General features: G+C 47.3%; 2 protein-coding genes across 5 annotated transcripts; one reads left to right on the top strand and one right to left on the bottom strand.

The window, feature by feature from the left end:
* Positions 1-654: 654 nt before the first annotated feature.
* On the top strand, positions 655-1,674 carry LOC105298257 (S-formylglutathione hydrolase-like). The gene is given in 2 exon segments (XM_023536114.1): positions 655-716; positions 718-1,674. Coding segments are annotated over 2 exon segments (846 nt in total). The 5' UTR covers positions 655-669; the 3' UTR covers positions 1,517-1,674.
* A 5,298-nt stretch (positions 1,675-6,972) lies between these two features.
* On the bottom strand, positions 6,973-15,812 carry PIGT (phosphatidylinositol glycan anchor biosynthesis class T). 4 transcript variants are annotated; one of them, XM_011369340.2, is made up of 12 exons: positions 15,545-15,812; positions 14,850-15,027; positions 12,976-13,103; positions 12,555-12,655; positions 12,349-12,435; positions 11,744-11,831; positions 11,538-11,635; positions 11,281-11,446; positions 10,425-10,625; positions 8,503-8,668; positions 8,304-8,387; positions 6,973-7,648 (listed from the first exon to the last, which is right to left on the bottom strand). In XM_011369340.2, exons 1-12 carry the CDS (start codon positions 15,729-15,731, stop codon positions 7,396-7,398), a joined length of 1,737 nt encoding a protein of 578 aa, XP_011367642.1. In that variant the 5' UTR covers positions 15,732-15,812; the 3' UTR covers positions 6,973-7,395. The 4 variants fall into 4 exon arrangements, with proteins under 4 accessions (XP_011367642.1, XP_023391883.1, XP_023391884.1 ...); XM_023536115.1 differs by having other exon boundaries at positions 12,976-13,163; positions 15,545-15,774; XM_023536116.1 differs by lacking the exon at positions 15,545-15,812 and adding an exon at positions 13,313-13,486.
* Positions 15,813-18,972: the final 3,160 nt, after the last annotated feature.

The following is an 18,972-nucleotide window of genomic DNA, read 5'->3' on the forward strand; positions in this document are numbered from 1 at the left end:
GGGAAGAAGGGACATGTCACCCAGAGGTGGCAGTGATGGTACTGATGAGGGTTCCAGAGGTGTAGATAAAAAGGCTGTGGTCGACAGTGGTATGAGTAGTGAGGGTATAAGTAATACTGGTTCTTGTAGTAATGCCTTGTAGTACTGCTAGCGTGGCAAAGGTGAAACTAGTAATGAAGACAAGCATGTGGACACATCACGTGGACAAAGATGATGAACGTGATTGTGTCTGTGATCACAGTGGGAGGGGATAGATAAGAGGAGGCCCCAGGATAGTAGATGTTGAAAGGGTTAGGTAAGGAGTCCAGCTTGATGGCTCTGGCTCTAGGCCACCAACAGGCCAGCCAGGAGGGAGGTGACTGTCTCCTTCACAAAGGCCAAGGTAAAGAGCAGCTAAAGACAATGGCTGCATATTCCTAGGCCTTGACTGAAAGCTGGCTCTGCCATCATTTCTACACTGGGGCCCTGTTCTGAAATCCTCTGGGAATGGGTCAGTAGTGACTTGATGTGGCCTGAAACTTCCTCCAAGGACCCTGAGCCTGTCCTCGAAAAGTTGCTCACACTTTCAGTTCCCACTGCTTCTGTCCCCATCGCCGCCATCGCCACCGCTGGAAGATCTTCTACCCTTTGGTGCAGACAAAAAAGCAAGTAGCATTGAGCAGGAAAAGAATGGCATTGAAACAGATTTCCGGCAACGAGTGCTTTGGGGGACTGCAGGGTTTTTTAACATGGCAGTGTTGAACTGAACTGCAAAATGAAATTTGCTGTCTACTTACCATCAAAGGCAGAAGCTGGAAAATGCCCTGCGCTATATCGGCTGTCTGGTTTAACTTGCACAGAACAGAATTTTATATCAAAATCTGGTTATCATCAGGCTGCCTCAGAACACGGCCTTGTCGTCACTGCTCCAGATACCAGCCTTCGTGGCTGCAATATTAAAGGTGAAGATGAGAGCTGGGGCTTTGGCACTGGTGCTGGGTTTTATGTGGATGCCACTGAAGATCCTTGGAAGACTAACTACAGAATGTACTCTCACATAGCAGAGGAGCTTCTCCAACTGATAAACACCAATTTTCCAGTGGACCCACAAAGGATGTCTATTTTTGGCCATTCCATGGGAGGCCATGGAGCTCTGATTTATGCTTTAAAAAATTCTGGAAACTACAAATCTGTTTCAGCATTTACTCCAATTTGCAATCCAGTGCTCTGTCCTTGGGGCAAAAAGGCCTTTAATGGGTATTTGGGAGCAGATCTAAATAAATGGAAGGCTTACGATGCCAACCATCTTGTGAAGTCCTATCCAGGTTCTCAACTGGACATACTAATTGATCAAGGAAAAGATAACCAGTTTCTTTCAGATGGACAGTTACTACCTGATAATTCCATCGCTGCCTGTACAGAAAAGAAAATCTCTGTTGTTTTTAGATTACGAGAGGGTTATGATCATAGCTACTGCTTCATTATAACCTTCACTACTGATCACATCAGACATCATGCAAAATACCCGAATGTATGAAATACCTCAGATAAGAAAATCTCTTCAAGATTCTAAAAACTGTAATAAACAGAATTGCAGTGAAAAAAGATTTCAAAACAATGTATTTCACAATGCTAAAAAATACTTCATTCTATAGTTGAATCACCTGAATAAATATATGAAACCTGAAAAAAAAATAGTTGCTCACAGCCTCTTCAGCTCTCACGGGTGATCAATCCTGGGTCACCCTCCACTCCTACCTCTTTTGGGCCATCATCATCCTGTGCCCCCAGAATAAAGATGAGGACCCAGGACACAAGGTCCTTGATCATCAGGAGGTTCTCACGAAAGCCAGACTGAATAAGAAGTTGGGGACCTCATATATCTGTCCCCAGCACATGCCTGCTGCTCCTTCCTTCCTGAGGCTCCATGTCCAATTGGGAGGGACTTCCTGTCCAGTAAGAACTATGTTCTAGAGGAGTGTAGAGAGGGGTGGAAATTCAGAGTATCTTGGTCAGCCGGGGCGTGACTCCCCTCCCTACCTAGAAGAATCCTGAAAAAACAAGGGTTTTACTTTTTTGCATGTGGCAAAATATATACAACATAACATTTACTCTTTTAACCGCATCTAAGTGCACAATTTAGAATGGTATTTCGAATCAGTCGCATTGGGTAGACTCACACTGTTGTGCTACCTTCACCACCATCCATCTCCAGAACTTTTCATCTTCACAAACTGAAACTTTCTACCCATTCGAACTAACTCCACATTCCTCCCTTGCCCCCGGCTCCTGGCAACTCCTATTCTACTTCCTGTCTCCATGAGTTCGGACTCCTCTAGGTATGTCTTATAAGTGGAATCCAGCTACCTCTTATAAGTGGAATCATGCAGGATTTGTCCTTTTAGTCTGGCTTATTTCATTTAGTATAATGTCTTCAAGGTTTATCCATGTTGTAGCATGTGTCAGAATTTCTTTTCTTTTTAGGGTTGAATAATATTCAATATACGTAATGTTTTTGAACGCCAGATGGGGTCTGCCCTGACCACCACGCCCTCCTCCCTCCCTCCCTCCCTCCATAACCCTCTCTTCTTGTCCTCCATCTAGTCCAACCACTTCCCCTTGTCGACAGGAAAACTGCTGCCCAAGATGAAATGGCAAGACTCAGAGCCAAAATCTGAGATTCCCAGTTGAGACCCGTCCTTGGTGGTGTCATTGGTGTCTTTCTCGTGTGCTTACCACGCCCAGACCCCTCAGATGTCCTGACATCTCTAGTTGGCCAGGAGCTAATCTAGATCATGTGAAATCACGTCAGGAAGAATGTGCTGAGCAGCCCAACTTGCCCTGGGCTCAAGGTAGGAATGAATATAGAGAGAGATAGAAAGGTCAAGTTTTCCCTGTTTTCCCCATTACCTTTACCTTTCCCCATTACCTTTACATTACCATTACCTTTCCTGTGCTTAACTGTTACTCAGAGATTTGAGCTTTGGAAGATTAAGTGAGGCTAGCTTTTGACTGGTATGCAAAATAGTTTCTAGTCTCTGAAGCTTATACAGTTTTTAAAATATGACTATTAAAAGTATTTATTTTAAAATAAAAACAACATACACTAAAGTGTTTAATCACATCAATTCAAGAGATGGGACAAGAACTAAGCACCTGCTATGTGCCAGGTCATACATAACTATCCTTTTCTTTTCTCCCAGAAAAATGAATCAACACTTCCCTGGATTCACTGGATCACAGTGCTTATTCCAATGTCCTTTAGGTTTATCTATCTCTGCCTCTCGGCTGTGAGCAGGGCAAGGACCATGTCAGGTGTATATTTTGCAAAAGACAACATATTTTAAGCATGTAGCAGCAAGTACTGAGTGGATAGTTAGTGGATTAATCCTTGAATGCATGCATTCATAGAATCCACCCCATACTCAATCCAAAAGTCAGTCCTGGGGAGTCTACCTTCGACATTTATCCCAAACTCCATCAATTCTCGCCACCTCTACTGCTACCACCCCAGGTCCCATTTCCTGATAACTCTGTCACCTCCTTATTGACCTCCCAGTGTCCATTCTTTCCTCCTATAGACTCTACACAGCAATCAGGGTGATCTTGTAAACATCAAATGAGTTACTATCAAGGTGCTACTTTTCTTGTGGGATAGTAGGTTCTTGGGAGCTCATTGCTTCGAAATACATGCATACATATGAAAATGGGCCACGCATGGACCAATGATGAAAGCATCGTGAAGAATTGTTAACCCAATTCTGTGCAACAGAAGGCAAAAAAAAAAAAAGGTAAATTAACAAATAAGTGTAAATCAGAGCTTGTTACTCCTGAGCTTCCCATCTCATGTAGAATAAAACCCAGAGTCCTCGACTACAGGATCCTCTTCCACCTGGCCCCTGCCACCTTTTCCAGTCTCACCCCAAGCCCCCTTAGCTCCAGCTACACAGATTTTCTTGTTTTGCAAACACACTAGCATGCTCCTGCTGCAGGCTTTGCACTTGCTGTTCCCTCTGACCGGTATGCTCTTCCTTTGGGTTTCATGTAATTTTCTTCTTCACTGCTCATTCACCACCTCCTCAGCGGTCTTGATCATCCTTCTCATGTTCACCCTGCTTTACTTTGCTTCAAGGAATATAGCACTTCCTGGAATACACTATACGCTTATTAATGTATCTAAGCTTTTATTATGTCTCTGCTGCTACACTCTAAGTACCAGGAGGATCGAGATTACCTTTCTTGTTCACTGCTGTGTCCCTAGCGCTTAGAACAGTGCTCAGCACAGGACAGATACTAGATAAGTATTTGTTGGATGAGTGGATGGAGGGATAGATAATATATAGGAGTGATGTCAATATGGGTCAGAGGGTAGGTGAATGAATAAATAAATGAACAAATAAAGGAATGACTATGTGAGCTCAGACGAAGCGATGATCACTGTAGGATTGGGAATGGTCAGAAAAGGCTTCTTGGAAGATGTAGCTCAGGGACGAAACCAGGGAGGCAATAAAGGAAAGCACAGAGGCAGGGAAGCTGGGAAATGCAAGGCTGATGGACTTGGCGTTCCTCTATACTCCCAGCACTCCTTGCTCAGGGCAGGGTCCTGCCAACCAACCCAGTTCTCAGTGCATTAACAACCATCCCTGTCCCACTGCGGGGCACTGAGAAGGCTGAGGCCAGGCCCCCTGCCCAGATCCTGGTCATTGGGGGTGGGAAGGGGCCATGATGCCCTGCGGGCCTTCCTGACCCGGCCTTTGGCACCTCTGGCCCTTTTTCCCTAATCCCGCTGCTTTGTGCCAGTGCTCTTGGAGAAGGCCATGGCCAGTACACTTGGAGAACCCCCAAATGAGCACAGATGTAAATACCCAGGCCTGAGTAAGTACTGCAAGGCTCAGAACCCAGGCATTTGGGTGACCTGTTTTGCTTAGCAGCAAAATTACTGCATGATATCCATACACTCATTCAACAATTATTGAAATGTAATTCCAGATACTGCAGCTACAAAAGACAACAATCTTGGCCCTTATAGAGCTTAATTAATAAGATAAGACACAATACGTTAGATGGCAGTGAGAGCTGGAAAGGAAATAGAAAGGAAAGGAGTGAGCCTGTAGCTAGGGTAGCGACTTAGATTTAAAATCAGTGGCCAGGAAGTCCTCACTGATAACTTGATAGTGGAGATGGTGAAAAGGAGTTGGATCCCGGATGGATTCTGAAGGTAAAGCAAACAGATTTGTTGATGGGGTACACACGGGGTATGAGAGAGAAGAGTCGAAGAGGACTTCGAGGTTTTCGGCCTGGGCAACTGGAAAGATGACAGTTGTCATTAACAGAGATGAGCCGACTATGGGTGAACATGTTTGGGTGAGGGTGGAGAAATCGGCAGCTCAGTATTGGAGATACTAGATTTGAAATGCTTTTTGACATCCGAGTGTAGGTGGCAAGCAGGCAGCAGTTGGGTAAATGAATCTGGAATTCAGCGAGGCCTAGACTAAAGGTATGGGGTGTTGTCACCGCACAGATTACTTATGACATGGCAGTGGAGGTCGTTTCTAGGTACTGACTTGGGGGTGTATGAAAGACAGCCAGGCCACAACTCCGTGCTCTGACTTGGCAGACATGCTGCTTCATGCAAGCTGCCAAGATCACTTAGCTTCAGATATCCACCCACCTGCATTCTTATCTCATTTACACCCTGCTTATTTACTTCTTTGGAAAGAAACTCAAGTCAAAGCATTTGATTAGTTGCTTTTGCCCATGGTCTTCACCAGCTCACCACCTCCCTTCTTACATACACATGGACATACACACATCACTTGTATGTTCTGAGGGCTCTTGGAAACCCCTCAGAGGCAACCTAACAGCCCCATCCATTAGCTCTACAAGTATCACCAGTACCACTGCACTCACACTTGCGGGATTTATAGGCGCCCCTCACTCCACCCATCTTTGCCCCTGGACCCCAGATCCCGAGCCAGAAGAGCCTGCACCCATTCGCACATTTACCATTTGCTGACTGGGCACCTACATGTCCTGAGCTGCGTCAGGTCCAGACTGGAAGACAGGCCCTGTCCTGTGCCTTCAGGAAGCCCTTAGTCTAATAGAAGTTAAAGGACAATGACAACCAGTGTGATAGCGATAGGTAGTAAGTCCAGGGAGTTGTAGGAGCAGAGGAAAGGGGAGCCTACAGCAGCCTGGTGTATCAGGGAAGACTTCCTGGAGGAAGAACATCTCATAATGGTTTTGTAAGTAAGAGTGCACCAGGCAGCTGGAGGGGTGTGGGGGGTGTAGGAGGTGGAACACGGCGTTCTAAGCCAAACCACTATGATGGAAGAATGGGGGGAGAGGAACAGACCAAAAGTAACTTATACGGTTGATGCCGACTGTGTCAGAGGAAGACACAGAAGATGGGGGTAGGGACAGGCATCCACCTAAGGACTTATTTTACAGGAATCCAGGGTTCCATAACCGGAAGGTAGGTGGGTAGAGGCAGGCTTCGATCTAATGGGCCTGGCTTCAAAGCCTGTGAGTGGTCTATGCACTACCTACAACACAAGCTCGTGAAGAGCCTGATAAATATTTGAAGGCTGGGCCTCACCCAGACCAACGAAATCCATGGGGTCTGGACCCGAGGGATCCGTACTATTTTCACAAGAGCCCCACATGACCATGGTACACAATCCAGTCAGAAAAATGCCACACACAGCTCTCCTACCTCTCCAGCTCTACCTTGGTGATGGGGGACCAGTTCTCAGTGCTCCTAGGAAAAGGCAGAGGATGATTCATTTTTGTGGTCATGGATGCGCAGACATAAACATGCCCCGCCAAGCCCAGGGAGTTCTGGGAATTACAGTCAGATGAGGCCAGAGGGTGGGCAAAGATAGGGGACTTTAGTTTTTTGTGGGGGGCAGGAGTTCCTGTTCAGGTACCCAGCAAACAAGCCTGGTCCCTACCCAGCTCTTCCCAGGCCTCAAGGAGACAAAAGGCAAAGAAGCAAGGAAGCAGTGACTTTTTATTCCACAACCAGTAAATTCCATCTACCACACAGTGAAACGAATCTGTAGCACACCCACTACCTAGGGCAGTGCCGTCCAACAGAATTTTCTACAATGATGGAAATGTCTGTCCGCATGTCCAATACAGTAGCCATTAACCACTTTTGGTTACTGAGCACTGGCAATGCAGCTAGCACAGCTGAGGAAATGAATTTTTAATTTAAATTTATTTAAATTCAAATGCCATATTTGGCTTGTGGCTACTGTACGGCACAGTACAGCTCCATGTCCTGGCCTAGCCCAGGGACAGTTTGGTTTAAGAGCCAAGTCTGGGGACAGCAAGTGGCAGAAATGGCCCTTGGGGTCACCACCACCCCTTCCCAGAAAGAAACAGTAGCCCCAGCTGTGACAAGGTCAAGTCTCAGAGTGGGGGGACACCACGGGCACGCCGGATGAGGTTAGCCAGCTTCCTGGCCAGGCCACCCGTTTTGGGCTCCTCGATGTGGAAGGTTCGGGTAAGAAGATTGTAGAAGGAGCCATAGCACACGGCCACCACCGTGCACGTGAGGCAGATGACGTTGTAGGGCATGCTGAAGTCTGGCGTTGGCAGGTTCACCAGCAGCGGCTCCGTGTAGAGCCGCACGAAGTAGCTAGAACTGTCCGAGACTGGGAACCTGGGGGTCAGGAAGAAAGGTGATGCAGGGCCGCTGCCCCTGCCTGTCTTACCCCGTCCCCTTTGGGGCTGTGCTGGGCCAGCGCTCAGCGGGAAGGCTTTTCAAACTTTTCTTAGCCTCCAAACCTTTTCAACAGAAGAGATCTCAGATGAAAGCTCACTACGTGGACCTGACGGAGAGCTGCCTAGTTCCGGGAGAGGATAGAGGCCCTGCCTCGCCTGGCTGCCTCCTCCTCAGCCTTCCTGGTTTCAGCCTAAAGGCCAACCCCTCAGAGAAGCCCACCTGGATAACACGCGCAATGACTCCCAGCGGTGCCTTGGCCCCCACCACTCTCCGGAGCACAAAGCCCGCTCCAGACTATCAGCACGAGTGGGGTGGGGGCGAGGCGGTTTTGTTCACTGTCGCGCTCTCTGAAGCGCCCGGCATTCGATAAGCACTCAACCAAATATTTGTTGAGAGAATCGAAGAGTATTTGCAGGCTATAAATACTGTTCTACTCACCTATTTATTCTTCTAGAAGCGCTTTAGAATCACTAGGACTTTCATTAGGACTGAGTCAAATCCCATGTTGCCTTGGGAGAGGCAACAACTGGCTCTGACCTACCCTGCAGGGACCAGACCATCTGTGCCAATGTCCACCCCGAAGCACACTTACAGGCTGTTGAAGAGGGGGATCTCCTCCCAGTCCACGGGCTTGGCTGCCACCACGCTGGGCACGAGGGCACTGAGGACGGACGGGCTGCAGAGAAGCAGGCGGGTATTCCGTGAGCCGTGTTCCTCATGTGCTCCCCACCCAGGGTTAGTGGCAGAGAAGGTAGACCAGAGGGCGGGGCGGCATGTGGGGCAGAGCCCACCTGACATAGAAGCCATGGTTGGGGTCTGGGGTGTACTCAGTCCACTTGAGCAGTGCCCGCTCAAACTGGATGGAGACCTTGGTGACCGAGTTGGCCGGCAGCTGAATCAGCATCTCGAGGAGGTGGGGCTGCAGCCGGTCCTGGGCAGGCTGGTAGTGGATGTAACCTGGAGACACACAAGGGTCAAGGGTAACCCATACCTTTTTTTCTAAGGTCAGACTACCTGCACATCCTGCTCCACCTATCGAAGCCTTGGGGCCTGGATCCATGTGCCCAGAAGGTGTGCTCTGAGTCACAGAAGCCAGGCAGGCTCAAGGAAGGGAGCAAGGTCTCCGAAAAAGGAGATGTTTCCAGGGCGGCCAGCCCAGGATGTGTTCAAGAGAGACTATCCAGAGCCTGGGACACAACTAATCAACCTTCGCATCATAAAAACTGGGCGGCAGACGTCAGGTGCCTCATGTGATGCAACAGGAAGTTCACAGAACCACCTGGGACGTTTTCCTGCCAAAAGATGTGGGACCTGAACCTAACCATGTCTCTAATACTAACTACCAAGACTCGAGAAAAACAAGGGATGGAGGAACATGCTAAACGCTGAAACAAGGACAAATTCAGAACGCAGAACATTCTATACAACAAATGTCTAGTCTGTCCCACAAATATATTTTTACAAAAAAGAATGAGAATGGTTAAAGATTAAAAGAGACCTAAGAGCACCACATGGATACAAGACATTAATAACGGGAAGCTGTAGGTGGGGCGACAGGGTATATATGAGAACTACTGTACTTTCTGCTCATTTTTTCCATAAATCTAAAACTGCTCTAAAAAATAAAGTCTATTAATCAAAAAGAGAGAAACTTGAGAGCATATAAAATAAATGCAACATGAGGACTTTGTTTAGATCCCAATTCAAACAAAGCAGTTACAAAAACCTATTTGGAAGACTGTTGGAGAAAATAGGAGTGGTAATGATAGGCCATATTTTTTTAAAGTCCTTTTTATCTGTTAGAGATATATACTGAAGTATTTAAAGGTGAATTGCTATAATGTCTAGGACTTGTTTTAAGATAATCCAGAAAAAAAAATAACCAAACCAAAAAAATAAAATAAGGGGAGAGATGAAACAGAAATGACAGGAAGCTGGAGATGGGTACGTGAGAACTGATTACACTTCCATTTGGGGGTGTGTGTGAGATTTTCCAGAGCAAAAGGTAAAAAAAAATAAAACAAAAACCTACAAAATACATAGGTTGGATATTCAAAATAGAGATTCTGAAAGCAGTACAAACAGTGGTGATGAAAATAAATAAAACTATTAACCACAGGCTTGAAAATATGGGGGGAAAGAGGGGCTTAAAGACTTTAAATCTATGCTACATATAACCGCCTCCCAGAAGTCTTTCTGTGGAATCAGGCTCCCTCCACTCCAGAGAAAAAACAGGTGCTTTAGAGCCATGCCTGGCACGTAACAGAAAGCACTCAGGAAATAGTAACTCCTCTTTAGAAAAATAATAAAAATAAAATTTAAAAAGCCCCTCCCAAAGAAGCAAGGTGTTATCTTCTTTGCTCCTAATATTCTGTTCTTCTTGCTAGCCCTTTCTACGTGAATCATCACAAAAGACTGTGCCTGAGGCACCAGGAAAAAGAAAGTAAGTGAGAAAGATAAGAAAACTACTGCCCTCCTAAGGTCCAGTTAAGAATAACCAGTACTATGTGTTTTAATTATTTTTGCTTACAAATTACTTCCAGATCTGGCATTGGTGAGGCTACCCTTTCCAGTCTTCAAACGATTTCTAACTCTTCCCGCCTGGGTGGTTCTTCCAAGGAATTCCCCAGAGCAATGAGGCCTGGGGGACGTGGAGGGAGACTGAGCCGGGGTGGGGAGGGGCAAGGGGCCTAGCTCGGGACTCGGCTCTCACTTGGTTTGTTCTCCTTGCCCTTGGAGGTGATGGTGAGGGTATGCACATATAGCCGCAGGTACCAGGGCACGGTGTCCAGCAGCAGCACAGGGAAGGCCCGGTACGGGTGGGTGTTGTACAGCAGAGTGTTCAGCTCCCCGCTCTGCAGCCCGTAGCCACTCACGTATCGCTGGGCGTGCAGGAAGGGCACTGGCAGGGCCTCTGTGTAGAGCAAGGTCAGCAGTTAACACCTCCTAGAGGAAAGGGCCACTCCCCCTGCCACCACTCCCTAGCCACATCCACAGTCTCGAAGCCGGGGAGGGAACATGGGAGGCTTTGCCAGCAGAAGTGGGATACCTGCATTCTGGAATCAGCCTGGCCCTCCCCAGCCCACGGCGATAACAGAATCATTATTATTCCCTAAGTGCTTATATGTGCTGAGCTCTGTGCCCCTTCCAGCTCTGTGTCCTCATGATCTGCTGCAGTCTTCCTTGCTAACACTGAACAATCACAATGACCTGTTTGACACCTGCCTCAACTAGCAGACATTATGTTTCCCAAATGCAGGGCACCTTCCATCTTCGAAAAATATTTGTTGATTAAATGGATGCATGGACGAACTCCATGTTTTACATTAATTATCTTGTCCAATCTACTAGGTATTACTGTCCTTGTTTTCCAGATGAGGCAGTAAGATTAGGAACCTGTCCAAGGTCATGGAGCTTTGACAAGATGGAGTTAGAAGCAGGATGGCTGACTCCAGAGATCTGGGTCTAAACCCAAGTCTGTTAACTAACTCATGGTGACAAGAAAGGACTGTGAGTCGCCCCCCAAGAGATGACATCTCCATAGCCTGCTGTGGCCCACCCTCACCCACCATGCTCCAAGGGTCTCTTCCACTTGAGCTGGAGGTTGAGGTTGCGGGAGTTGTTGATTACAGCCGTATTGAACAAGTCGTAGACAGCATAGGTCTTCCGGGTGCCCAGGATGACATCCTGGTATGTGCTGAGGGGGGGCGGGTTCACCTCCAATGTCTCATTGTCCTGGAGACACAAGGGCAGGGCTGAGAAGATAGCAGAGAGGCAGGCTGGCCTTGGGGACGGGGGCGATGTATGCGGCTGGAGACCTTGGTACCTGGTTATAGCTGGTGACGTCAACATAGACTCGGCTCTCTGAAGCCAGGGGGCAGGGCTCCGTGAGGGTTCGGGAGAACATCCGGAAGAGGGACCAATCTGAGAAGCAGAGAGCAGGTTTGGGCAGGAGCTGGGACCAGGCCTGGTTCGCATAAACAGGGTGAGGCTGGCATTAAGGGGTAGGGATGAGCTGCCATGGTAGCTTACCTTTCTTCCCCTGCCCAGTGACGAAGGCATCGAATACAACAGAAAGGGTCTGCCTTAGTTCCCAGGAGATGCTGGTACAGCGTGCATTCTACCACAAGGGCCAGACAGCAGCAATGAGGATGGGCCAGTCCCCCAATCACAGAGCCTCAGGGACTCCTACCTGGATTCAGTCCTTTGTCTACTATGCCTCTTCACATCCATTGATTTGCTACCACGCACTACCGAGCACTATTGTGCCAGCAGCTTGATGTGCATCGGTTAGATGAACCATTGCCAACAACTATAGGAACTACTACTACTATTATTGTCATTTGACAGGTAAGAAAACCAGGATCAGGGAAATAAAATGATTTGTTCAAGGTCATGCCAGCTAGCAAGTGACTGAGCTAGCATCAGCACAGCTATTCCGACCACTGTGCGCCATGACAGATTTACTGAAAGCCTGCCAGGCACCCACTCAGTTTCCCTGGTATGTGGCCAACGACCCGAGAAATCATCATGACATCTACCACTTACTACTGGCTCAGCCCTTGACAGACACTGCTCTACTTGCACTTTCTCTCAGAACCTCTGGATGGCATTCACCCCCATTCCCCATGACTTACTCTGCACACAGGACGGATATGCACTGCCTGGGAGTGGTAGCTAGTGTGGAACAAGCGATCAGCCTTCAGCAGCACAGAGAGGCCTGCCTGGAGGAGGCGGGAAGAGATGAAAGGTAAGTGCCCTGCACAGTGGGGCACCTGGGCATACTGCCAACTCCACCCATTCTCTGGGGCCCCCATCCACATTCAGACCGCTCTGGCCTCACCTTGGAACTACAGGGCAAGAGCTTCTTCCACGGAGTGAGGTTCTCAGTACAAACCACCTCCCGCGGCAGCACAGCATAGCGCAGGAAATAGTGATCAGTGCCTGAGGGAGAGAAGTCTGTCTGGGTAGGTCCTGGGACCTCGATCTTCAGGATCCACACTCTAGAGATGGGAGTGACCCCTCCTGCTCCTCGTACATCTCTTGCACTGCCGCTAGTCCCAGCTGGGGGCAGGACCCTCTCCTCCCCTCAGAAGAAGGCAATGCAGAGACAGCACAGTCTCCAGAAGCCTGCTTCTGCAGTCTGCACACCCAGAAAATTTATGATCTGGCCCAGCTGAAGATGGAAGAAGCCGAGGGGAAAGGAGGCAAAGGTTTGGGCAAGAGGTAACAGGAAGAAGGGGAGGGCCACAGGGGCTTCTCACCATTGGCCAGCCCCAAAGGTTTGAAGGAGGCAGTGGGAGTGACCGTGTTGGTGGAGTCGATGAAGTTGAGAGAGGCGCAGAAGATTCCTGAGAGGACGTTACTGAGCTCCTTCCAAGACTTGTCCACACTGGATGGAGACACAAACCCCCTCACTGTCCCAGGGCTGCCTCTGCTCCCTTCTCGAAGCCTGCAGTAGGCCGCCATACCATTAGGCTGGCTAGTCGATGGAGCTGGAACAGCATTGCTGCTGCTGCTCAGCCCCTTCTTCCTCGCTCTCCTCTGGGCATCCCTGCAGCCCCTCCGGTGATTCCTCCCGCCTGGGAATGCCCTACTTACTCCTCTCTGCCCACCTTCACAGAGGCTCCCTCCTCCAGGAAGTCTTTCCTGCCCTTCTCAACCACAGCCTCCACCTGTGCTGCTGTGGGTCTGACCATCCGAGCCTCTCACTAGGTCTCTTGTGGGAAATGGCTAGCTGGTAGATCATTTCTCTTCAACCTGGCTATGAGCAACCTGAGGACAGGGAGCAAGTCTGGATCACCTACGTATGTTTCACGAAACCATGTAAAGTGCTCTACACTGACCTCAGCTTACTGATCCACGCTGAGGTGTGCTCAGCTGGGCAAAACGACATACTTCCCTGTGATTATCCTGGGCAGGAAGGTAAGTTCTGGTTCTACCTTCAGGCTGGGGAGTCTTACATCTATGAAGGCTCGACGAACAAGGGAAAACAACCATTCTAGGACCCCCCAAAAAACATCAAATTAAATTAGGCATTTTTTTCTTAGAGAAATATCAAAACAGATTTGCTCTCTCTATTAATCATAGAAAGCATAAAAGTAGAACAGCTCCATATTATAGGCTCTTACAAGCTGAGGAAGGACAGTGACAGCAGAGCAGATGGGAAAAAAAGCAAGGGAGTCAGCTTTCAGGCAAGAGAGAAAGGCTTGGCAAGTTTGTGGGTCACTGCTTGCTCCTTATTTGATTTCACCTTAGTGCTGCCCTGGAGTTTTTCAATAATCCTCTGTTCAGAGCTTTTCGATTGCTCCATGCCACAAGCCTCAAATAAAGATTGCACATTGGAAGCCTAAAAGCTCTACCCAAACCCAAACCAGGTGTCATTTGGTGTGCACGACACTGACCCCCACATAACATGTCTTACATTTTTAAATTTCTTGATATTTAAATTTACCAATTTTCACAGATTTCTCGTATCTCTTAAAAAAATGAAAGTATCTGACAACAGTGGACCTCTATTCTCACATGGCGACAATCCACAGGGGATGACTGGAAGCTGTCCTCTCAAGCTCTCTTACCTGCCACAGTCCCCCACCACTCCCTATTATGCCCTAAACATTTTTTTTTTTTTATCATACTTGTGCTATTGATTTCTCATAGTGGAATTAGGAAGAAACTGTTGTCCAGCAGTACCTAGATCCACCCCCTCCCAAACGAAAGCAATTCCTCTAATACAGAGATCTGGCATCTTGTAGGCCAATTCTAGCCCACTGATGTTTTGTTTGGCCTTCATAGTATTTATTATGATTATGATTACTATTGAGTGAATGTCTTTTAAAAGGTTATCCAATTTGCCAGTTTTCTAATCCCTTACATCCAAATAAGCTTCAATTATTTATCTGCCTCTGTAGAGATATGCATACTTCAGGTTTGGAAGTAGTAAGAGAAAGAAGTATATTCAGCAAAATAAAGAATGTCACTCAGAGATAATATTATTTCTTACTTCCAATGCGGCTTTACCCCCACGGAATTGCTGCCTGCTGGAACTGCTGCCCCCAAAGGCAGTGGCAGGATGACAACACCTTCCCCTGCCACATTCCCTCCACGGCCTGCATCAGGCCTCAGGGTGGGCACTCACTCAGTGACGGTGTCTTGGAACCAGACCCAGAGTTCTGCACCTGATGGGGCCTGCAGGAAGGGTGGTCCCCAGTATCTAGTCCTCCAAAAGCCTTGCGTGAGTGACAGGTGCAGCTCCCGGAGAGAATACTTGGAGATCAATTGCCCCAGGGCCTTTGGGAAGAGCCTATAATGAGACACTGGAGAAGGGGAAGCAGGTGAGTGATGATCCTGGAGGAAAGGTTCTCAGCCACTACAAAGAAAAAGTAGACTCAGGCTCTGGCGTCAGAGAGATCTGAATTCCAGACCAGACTGCCATTTACCAGCGATGTGATCATGAACAAGTGCCTTTATCTCTACACCTCTAATTTCTTCCTAGTAATCTTTCACAGAACTTAGCACTGGGCGTAGCACCCAGTATAAATGATAACCACCAACAGCATCATCATCAACATGGTCGCAGGGAGCTCTAACTGAATGGCAGCCTGAAGATGCGGAAAGTGCACTGGACTAGGAGTCAGAAGCCACTGCCCATCTCCAGGCCTTAGTTCCGCCAACGGTACAACGGGGTTCTTCAGTAACTATCCTAGCCTTGCCCCAAGGTCTCACTTTGTCCGGCTTCACGCCCACGGCCCAGAACCCCACCCAAGGCGTGCCTCCAACCCACTCCCAGCAGGTGCCACAGATATCTTTGTCCCATCAGTATAGTCCTCTCACCTTCTCCCTGCTGCAGCTCCGAATCCCAGAGTGTACGGAACTGGAATGTGGCGGCTACGTCTCCAGAAGGCAGCGGGGTGATGACGAGCTCCTCTCGCAGGCTGTCGCGTGGGGTCTGTGCGTGGATCCAGCCGCCGGGCCCTAGGAGCAGCAGCACGAGCACAGCGAGCGGCAGAGCCGCCGCCATGCCTGCGGCTGCTTCCGCCTCGCAGCGGCGCCCGCCTAACGGGAAGCCGGCCTCCAATAGAGAGAGCGTACGAGAAGTGACTTCCGGTACCGTCCCGGAAACCGGGGTGCGGTTACCAGAGCAACGGCCTGGCTAGGCCCTTCCAGGCTAGTGGATGTAAGTGGGCTCTGGGAGGGCATCAAGGGCGGTGGGCGTGAGGCGTAGCTGGGAGATGGATTGAGGATTCCCCCAACTTACAGGTATTTTCACCCACGAGAAAGTGATTTATTATACCGAGTGCCGCCACTGCTGTTGTGCCTTTGTGATAGTTGAAGAAAAAGACTGAAAAAGAGACTTACTTTGGCGAGGCGACACTGCTTGGCTCCTGCCTCCCTCGGCTTCTAGTGTCTCCATTTGTTCGATCCTAAGCTTAGCCAGCTCCTCTGGTGGCGGAGCTTTGCTGCAAACCCCTAAATAACTGGCTCTTTTCTTATGAAAAATTTCAAACATACAGCAAAGTTGAAAGAATGAACATGTTTCCCTATCATCTAGATTTCGCCATTAAGATTTTACTATACATTTCAGTGTATAAATCCCTCAATTCATCTTATGTTTTAATGCATTTCAAAGTAACTTACAGACATAGGTACACTTCCCGCTAAATATTTTGACATGTGTTATCATTAGAGTTCAATATTTGTTTACATTTTTCTTTTGGTGTAAAATTTACATATGATGAAACGCACAACTCTGAAGTGCATTCACTGAGTCTGACAAATGCAGACGCCTGGGTAAAGGAAACTACAATGAAAATCTAGAATATTCCTAAAACCCCCAAAAGTTGGCTAATGCCCCTTGCCAGTCAATCCCTGCCCCCCAACCTTCCAGAGGCAACCACTTCTGATTTCTTTCCTCAAAATAATCTGTCCTAGAGCTTCATATGAATGAAATCATCATATAGTATTTATACTTTCTTGTGTAAGGCTTCTTTCATGAAAAGAATGTTTTTGAAAATCATCCCTGTTCTTGCATGTATTAGCAGTTTCTTTTTATTGCTGTATAGTATTTCATTTTATGAATATACCATAGTTTATCTGTCTCTTTGATGGACACCTGAGCTCTTTCAAGTTTTTAGTTATTATGACCTAGGCCACTCTACAATTTAATTGGCAAACGTTTATCATTTTTATGATAAACATTTGCAGACGTGTGTTTATTATTTTTATCATATTTACCTTGGGTAAATATTTAGTAGTAGTCAAAGAGCAAGTTAGGTGTATGTTTAATTTTATAAGAAACTGCCAGACCTTTCTCCAAAATGTGTCATTTTATACTTGTACTAACAATGTATGAGAGTTCTTGGTCAACATTTGTTTTTAATTTTTTTGACTTTTTCATTTTAGCCATGTGGGTACGTAAGTAGTGGTAGCTCGTTATGACTTTAATTTGCATTTCTCTGGTACCTAATGATGTTGAGCATCTTCTCATGTGCTTATTGGCCAGTCATATACTTCGTGAAGTTTTTGCATCCTCCCCTCTTTTTTATTGGCTGGTTTGCCTTTTTATTATTGAGGTGTAAGAGTTCAAATGTTTAATTCCTGCCTTAGTTTTTCCAGCTGCTCTATGGAGAACACATTTATGATGAATTTTGCACACAATCTCTTGGTAAAACTCACAACTACACTTCTATGAAGAGCCAAATTTGGTGTCACACAGGTCTGACAAGATATACCCCAATCGACCAGAGAGGAAGTGTCAACAAAGGTGGCTTTATCTCATTATAACTTCACTCTACCTACACCCAGTATTCCTGTCCCAGTAGACATGGAATAGAAGGCAGGCCATGAGTTTAGAAGTCAGAGAGATATTGGTTCAAAATCCTCATACCAGCCTTTAATCCATATGAGCATGAGCAACCTGAGTGTCACTTTTCCTCTTCCAATACAGATAAATTTTCCTCCTCTATAAAATGGATAAACCTACTTTTAGGGTTGTAAGGATTACAAGTAATGTACATGTGGGATCTGGATTGTATTAAATGCTTAATAACATTTACTCAAACAATTCTTTGTGGTAGATACTAATATCTCCATTTTACAGATGAGAAAACTGAGGTAAAGAAACTGAGATAATTGCCTAAGATCACAGTGAGTGATGAAGCCAGGACTAGAGGACACACTATCAATCTCAAAATTTAAAAAAAAAAAAACGGGGGGTAGGGGGGGAACTGCCACCATCATAATTATGATTATTTTGTATTTCTATGCTTTCTTTTTAAAATTGTCTGTCCTCATCATTGAAGACCCAGCTACCTCCAGAGACTTACCTTCTTCCTCTCCAGTGTGCTACAGTCCTCTGTGCATTTCTGCTATAGCCCACATTATATTTCCATTATTCTTGACCATGTCTGCTCCTGGAAGAGTTCTTGGTCACCTTAGTATTTTGTTGCCTAAGCAAGGAGGCTAACATATAGTAGGTGCTCAATAATGTTGGAATGAACAAACGCACAGGACAATATCATAGCACAGTTCCATGTGTCCCCCACACTGCCATGCTACTCAAAGTATCAAGTTCTGTGCACTCCTGGGGACTGCTACAGTGGGAACCTTCTAGAGAATCTTCCCCCGAGTTGTGGTCCCTCCTATTTCCTCCACAACACAGGATTCTACAGGATGAGTTCATCTTCTTCCTTCTTCTCCAGAGTCTATGACAAGTCTGTGCAACAGACAGAAGCAGCCACACTGTGGCTTAGAGACTGAAAACTGGGCTGCTTGCCTCAGAGTTGGCTCTAAATCATCCTCCCATCTCCAGGGGCACAGTGTTGCCTCAAAAGACAGACAGCTGTGGATGCTGGCACTGAAGGCCAGCCAAGCCCCTGTGGTTTGGCAGAAGAAGAGGTCATTGTCCAACCAGGAAGTGGTCCTGGGATCTAAGCTGACCCTAGACTTTTCCAGGCAGGGCTGGGACTCATAATAGCTGAACTGAAGGCTCCCCATAGGCTCACAAACAGTTCTACCTCTCCAGAGGGCTATAGATCCCTCCTCTCATGCAGGCTCCCTGCCCCAAACCCCACAGATCCTAGTATCATGCCTGGGGTACTAAGAGGTTTGTTGACATGTTGATAGCAATCACGCTAGCCTAGCTTCCCATCACTCATCTTGGGGGGAAGTGGGGTGATCCCGGGAGCTGAGAACCCCTGCAAAGCAGAGCTGCAGAGTTCATGGGCTGGAGCCCAGGAGAAGGCTCGACCACAGTCAGATAC

This window comes from Pteropus vampyrus, unplaced genomic scaffold (genome assembly GCF_000151845.1).
Source record: "Pteropus vampyrus isolate Shadow unplaced genomic scaffold, Pvam_2.0 Scaffold147, whole genome shotgun sequence".
In the NCBI taxonomy this organism is placed as follows: domain Eukaryota; kingdom Metazoa; phylum Chordata; class Mammalia; order Chiroptera; family Pteropodidae; genus Pteropus; species Pteropus vampyrus.